Source organism: Bidens hawaiensis, unplaced genomic scaffold (genome assembly GCF_021521415.1).
Source record: "Bidens hawaiensis isolate Kalapana, Puna unplaced genomic scaffold, B.hawaiensis_p1.1 tig00051659_1, whole genome shotgun sequence".
In the NCBI taxonomy this organism is placed as follows: Eukaryota; Viridiplantae; Streptophyta; class Magnoliopsida; order Asterales; family Asteraceae; genus Bidens; species Bidens hawaiensis.
In genome coordinates this window covers 26,337-33,366 of record NW_027499285.1, presented here as the reverse complement: position 1 = coordinate 33,366, position 7,030 = coordinate 26,337, and the positions used below count along the sequence as shown (strand labels likewise).

The following is a 7,030-nucleotide window of genomic DNA, read 5'->3' as shown; positions in this document are numbered from 1 at the left end:
GAGTTCTATTATTAGCATTTGGGCTTTTTTATTGCTATTAATCAGATTACTTATAAACTCATAATCACTGCATGGCCATTTTTTGCTTATATTTTGGCGAATTCAGATGTGTGATGATGTAGAAGACAGCAGCAAGATGAAACATACTACAACTTGGAATGTATTACTGTAACTCTTGTCATTGACACTTTTACGGGTCAAAGAATGCGCTAATAAAGTGGGATGTCTTAACCAGAATGTTTGGTGGAGGAGATGTGAAATCTTAAAATAGATACGTAAGTTTCGAAAAAGTTGTATTTTTATAACAAGGTTTGTTGCAATTTCTGAATTGTAGTCCTAAGAAGGATCATACACTTAAAATCAATTTTCTTACCTTTATCTTTTTTTATCAATGACCATATAACAATCTAAAATTGCTACTCATTTTATTAATATTTCCGATACGTTACAAAATTTATTCACATAAGCGGTTGTAAAAAAATATTGTATGCAATCTATCTATTCAATTGTTTGGGTTTAATTTCGGTTTTGTTGTTAACTATATTTATTCATTTTTTTGTCTCAAGCCATGTTAAAGAAGGGAATAACTTATGTCTTTTTTCTCATATATGAAGCTACCTTGCCTATGGAACCTATTTCATGTATCATAATAATTCTTTCATACCAGTTACTACAATTACTTTAATCACATATTTGTATTTATTAAATGTTATTCAGTTTCATTTTTATTATTTTAACCTTATATGATTATAAAAAAATAATGAAATATATTGTTTCAAATGTTCAAACGGTTTTTGTTTATATTATTGATCATTGAAATCCAATTTACACAATGGTAAATTTTAATATTATTATTATTATATCAATTACACTATAGTAATAATAAAGAATGAAATAATAAATTCTACAATATGTTATAATCTTACTTTTGAAAAACTTGCGTAAAGCTTTAAAAGCTTATTTTGTACTTAAAAATATATTATAAGTTTTAAAATAAAAGTAGTATAACAGACTTAACAGTACAATCTGGAATATGATTAGATTTTTTTAAAAACACTTTTAAACAGAAAATCATCTTAATTTATATTTTGAATACACTTGCTGAAAAACTATAAATCGGTTAACTGCTTTCTAAAAACCGGGTTAAATTTCCTACTTATTAGTTACATTTTTAACGAATTGTTAACAAATTTCTTAATAAAGTTTAATGATATTAATGTAGTATACTTTTAGTTTGTTATTTATTTTAATAAACTAATAAAATAATAAATGAATTTTAAAATTTTGAACTAATCCATATAATTCGAAATTTGAATTTTAAAACTACTTATTATCTTTAATTACCATTTTATTTTTATTTCAAAATTTTCAAAGTTTGTTATTACTAATAACAAAATACTAACGAATTTTAAACTTTTTAAGTTTTAACCTAATCCACATAATTTCAAATTTCAAATTTTAAAACTACATATTAACTTCAATTACCATTTTTTTTAACTTTTCAACTAACATATTTATTAACACGATTGTTATAATTTGATATTTTACATCTCTCCATTTTCATTCTTCATTCTCAGAATAATTTACCATCAAAACATCATTATGTCTTCTTCTTCAGAAGATGTTGTTACTTCATCCCAAGATAACAGGTCAGTTTTTTGTCAATTTAATCTTTAATCATTTCTTTCATATTTATATTATTTAAATAACATTTAGTTGTTCATCATAATTATCAACTTTGGAATAATATTATAAATCTATATTATTTTCAGCGTGCTGGGCGACAACAAAATAACTTACTTGAGTGAACTTAACAATTCAAAAGAATATTCAACTATTAAAGTGAGAATCATAAGGCTTTGGGAAAACAGAGACCCCAAGCCCCCACATGACTTATGGACCATGGAAATGGTATTAGTTGATGAGAAGGTACTTTACACATCTTATTATTCACTTATTATTATGTTATATTATAATTAATAATGTTTTTTTTACTAACTTATAATTATTTCTCTGATTTTTGTAAGGTAATAAATTGAGGGCTAGCATGCTTACAAAAATCTTCTTGAAGTTCGGGACCAAAGTTAAACTTAACGAAACTTTATTGATTACAAATACAGTCCTTGCAGACCTCAAGCTTAACCAAAGGATACTTGGCCGCCCACATAAAATAAGTTTTAATTTATCTACTCAGATGGTTTTGGTCGATGATTTTATTGGAGAGCCGTTTGCATTCTCTTTTGAAACCTTTGGGGATGTGAATGCAAACAAATTTGCTCAACATCAGACAGTAGGTTAGTAACTATTTTTTTAATTAAAGTGAACTCAAATTCTTATTTAATTCCATACAAATACTTGTGATTATTAATTTTTTTCTATACAGATATTATAGGTTGCGTTACTCATTAGATGCTCATTGCATCTTCTGGAAATAAAGGTCCTAATGATGTCAAAATGACTTTAAGTTAAAGACGATTTGTGAGTATCCGTATTACATTTTTATTTATATTTTAATTTTCATTTTTAAATATATATTTATATATATATATTTATTCCTATGATAATGATATTTAATTTATAACTTCTACAGTAAGCTGTCAATTAAGGTGACTCTTTATGATGATTATGCAAAACAAATGGACACATATATCACCCAGTACCCTGATGCTTACAATGTCGTTATCGTATTGCAGTTGGGCAAGTTCACTTATTTTAAAAGTAAGTTTATATAACATTTAATTTTAAATATATTATTCTAATTTTAATTCGTTTTAATATTTTGTTATATTTAGATGAACATGGGGTCTTCAACAACTACTATGTGTCTAAGGGGCTGTTTGTTTACATCTGAATGGAACCATTCAGATGTTTACATTCAGACTTCAGACTGTTTGGTTCCAAACAGAAAAACATCTGAATGGCTAAAATTATGTCTGAATCATTCAGACTTATTGTTGTTGCTGAATGGGACATATGCTCATTCAGAGAGTCAGATCTGAATGAACCAAACAGCCTGCTATTAATTTTTTAAAAAAAAAAGGTAATATCACCAAACCTTTTTTTTAATTTGGTTGTTTTTCCGCCACTACTATTTTTTTTACTTATTTCTAATTTTTAAATTTTATTTTTAACCAGAATTGAACAAGGAAGTGCGCTTTCTTCATCAAGTCAACGTTCAATTTCATCATCCTCCGTTTGCACGGTGAATGAGGATTTCCTACAACGAACACCATTTAACATAATAGCAGAGATAGAGCTTGATAAGTTTTGTTATTATTTCCATTTTTTTATCCAAAGATACAAACACACACACACACATTTTTATATAAATTATTTAAATTTTTATAATACTTTTTAAACAGATAAAATCAGTTGTTATCCTTGCCACCATTGTGTACATTCCACCAGTTCAGGAGTGGCATTATTTTGGTTACCGGAGATGCTCAAAATCATTGAGTAACAAAGAAACTCCGTCTAACACTAACGATCTTTACGAGTGTAAGAATGAAGGATGTAAAGGAATGAACTTATTGCCGGTTTCCAAGTATTTTTCATATACTATTCAAATTTTTAATTTATAATTTTTTTGTTATACTTTTGTTTTAATTATCTTTATAACGTATCTTATACAGATTTAGGATCCATATTCGTGTTCAAGACACTAGCGGTACTGTTTCATTAACATTATGGGACCGGAATGGTTTTAAAATATTAAATGTAACCGCAGAAAAATTAGTGGAGGAAACCAACGGTGTAAGTATATACTTATTAACATCTTCTTAATTATTAATCAAATGTCTATTATTATTATTATTATTATTATTATCACTATTATTATTATTATTATTATTGTTAACATTAACTTTTTTATTATTCATTTTGCAGGGATTTGATGTACCAAGTATCTTTAACACTTTACTTCAAAAAAATATGCTTTTAAAATTGACGTGAAGGAATACAATATTTTGAAAAAGGCAATGAATTTCAATATTGCAAAGTTTTCTGAAGATCCATTCATTGTGAACTCTTTAGAAAAAAAAATTATCACTGACAAGGTATTCAGTTTATTTTTATAAACTTAGCACGATTATGTTTTTAAATTTATAGTTTTACTTTTTTTTAATATATTTATGCAGCCAGAGATTTCTAAACAAAATCAGGTTAGCAGCGGAGATTGTCAATCTGAAGACACGGTCAATAACAAGATAAATATTTTAAACCTATTAACTATCTTCATATCTAACATATGCACCAATCATAACATCTTTCTTATCAAATTATTTTCAAGGAAATTATATCATTTACCGGTGAGAATAGCATAACTCTAATTTCAAATGATGACAAAAATCGTCCGAGTTCTCCGCCATCCAATTTAAAGAGAAAACTTGGAGATATCTATGACGTTGACGATCCTCCTTTTGCAAATTCAACTACTAAATCCAACGAAAAACAGGTTTTGTGTGACAATTCTGGAGATAACAACAATCTATTGATTCCAAAAAAGGAAAAATAGATATGTTGTCGTCACTTTTAAAACAATATTTGTGTTTCTTTTGTTTTTTGAGGTTGCCGGTCATGCTTTTCCGGTAAATACATTTGTGTTTGTGGAATTTTTTTCATGTTTGGTTGCTTTGACATTTAAGAACTTTTTAATGGTTTATGGATAATGCTTTAACATTGGTTCATTTACGTTAGATTTTTAACTTATTATCATTATTATTATGTTAGATTTGTTGGTTTGACAATTGAAAGGTTATAATTAAGTTTTCTAATTAATGGTTTACACTTTCAATATTAAAATTTTTAATATGCTTTTCATATTGGTTTTAAAATAATGAAAATTATAAATTGGTTTATATGTTTTATAGATATTTTTTTAATCAAACCCGTGTTTTACACGGGTTTTAACCTAGTGATATAATAATTCAAAAATAAAACCAGTAGTTCATCAAATAATCTAACTGAGACAAAAAAAATGTTTGTAAGTAACCTAAATGAGACAAAAAAAAGTTTCCGAGTAACCAAATTGAGCCAAATAAAGTTAAAGTAACATAATTGGTACAATGATGAAAATATATTACTGTTCTTTGAAGTTTCTCATAAAATAATTATACTTGAAGACAAACCAAATTTTGATAAACGTTGTTTACTCCACCGGCTTAAGTTGTGTGTCCATCTTTATGCACCCTCTTTTTATTGAATAATTGTCTCAATAATATATTTATTCAAATAAACTGATTCATTGCAAATCAATGTTTTACTTTCAAATTATGTTAACTACCTAGATAAGTTACAAAAACAAATGCTCCTATTATAGATCCATTAAATACGCAGTGAATAGAATCCAGCAACAAAGCACATATATTACTATTCAAACTCAATTTTAGTTTACTAAAAGTCTTTAGCACATACAAGTTTTATTCAAACCCGGGTCCATATTTTAATGTTAAAAGTTAGGACTTTCTAAAACCCGAACGCTAGCATCGTGCTTGTCTTTCACGAACCCAAGCTCTAAGTTGCTACCAGGCCGGACAAAACCCTACCCAAACTAACCCAAAACAACCCAAAAATATGATTAAGATAATTATTCTTCACTTTTCAGTTTTTACACTCCTTTTCAACAATTAAATGATGATTGATGACAAATTCATATTCTTGTTACTACAAAAGCATACTCAAAAAACATAATTCATATTCTTGGCTCAACCTAATAATAAATTAGTTCAAAATGCAAATAACCAGAATCAAATCTTTAACAAATATGCCATAAAAATTCAGTTTGACTTTCTAAAGTCAGCTATAAAGTATTATGATGCAACATGCATATAAACATCAACAACAAAGTAGGTGACTCAATGTAATCCTCATTTATATAAGTTTGAAATCAATATGAATAGACATAATTTGTCAATGTAATCTTTAAGGTTTGAATTTGTAGTCTATAGCAGGCTCGGCTCCGAGAACGGTTAAAAAAATTTGGGCCGAAGGCAAAAAAAATTTTTGGGCTTAATAAAAAGAGGTGTCTTGTTGGGTTTAAACAATTTAATTTTTAGATAGACAGAATTACAAATTTTGTCCTTTAAAATAAGACGAATTACGGTTCGTGTCCTTTTCTAAGTTTCCTTGCAGGCGGTGTACTGTAAACTTTTTGTTCCTACAAGTTATGTCCTTTACGCTAACTGGGTTAGAAAAACTCTGTTAAATCCCATCACGTGAGAAGCATGTGAGGGTAGTTTTGTCTTTTTGCCTACCCTGCAACTTCCACTTCTCTCTCTATGTTCTACCACACCATCACCATAACCACTTCTCTCTCTAATAATAAACCACTGGTTAGGGTTTTGTTCGCCTGCGAAATTGGGGGTTAGGGTTTTGGTGACGAAAATGAAATCGGTGGTGGGAATGGTGGTGTCGAACAAAATGCAGAAGTCGGTGGTGGTGGCCGTCGACAGGCTTTTCCATAACAAGCTTTACAATCGCTACGTCAAGCGCACCTCCAAGTTCATGGCACACGACGAAACCAATCAGTGCAATATCGGCGATCGGGTATTATATACGTTTCTATTATTATTATTATTATTATTATTATTATTTGTTATGTTCTATTTAGATTCCAACAACTGCTTCGTGTTTCCTAATTCATCCAATTTGATGTATATAATGAATGACGTGTTACAATATGTATTTGCAGAAGAAACTTGTTTGATTCAAATTATCCCATACAGGTATTCAAAAGCAATATTACTATTTTTTGGGCGTAATCGACGGGCGGTGAGGCGACGGCGGTGGTGTTTTTTTCGTCTTTCTTTTTTGGATGGGAATAAGTTGTTGAGGATTGATTGTGGTGGTAGTGGTGGTGGCGGCGGCTGTGGTGGCGGAGACGGCGGCGGGAGGTGGGTGTTGACCGGAGGTTGTGAATGGTGTAAAAGAATGTCTAAATTGTCTACACTTCTTTGTCTTTGTTTTCTTTTCTTCTTTTTAAGATAAAAGCTTGTGAAAAACTCTTTAGCATTGGACCCGGTTCTTTTCGGGT

The 7,030-nt window shown here is 28.9% G+C and overlaps 1 protein-coding gene across 1 annotated transcript; it reads left to right on the top strand.

Annotated features, from left to right (window-relative positions):
• Nucleotides 1-6,346: 6,346 nt before the first annotated feature.
• LOC143599255 (uncharacterized) lies at nucleotides 6,347-6,703 on the top strand. Its single transcript, XM_077077248.1, has 2 exons — nucleotides 6,347-6,543; nucleotides 6,689-6,703. Exons 1-2 carry the CDS (start codon nucleotides 6,382-6,384, stop codon nucleotides 6,701-6,703), a joined length of 177 nt encoding a protein of 58 aa, XP_076933363.1. The 5' UTR covers nucleotides 6,347-6,381.
• The last annotated feature ends 327 nt before the right edge of the window (nucleotides 6,704-7,030 follow it).

What these genes read in the sequence shown, in the direction of transcription:
- LOC143599255 (XM_077077248.1), top strand. Translation starts at nt 6,382, where the DNA reads ATGAAATCGGTGGTGGGAATGGTGGTGTCGAACAAAATGCAGAAGTCG.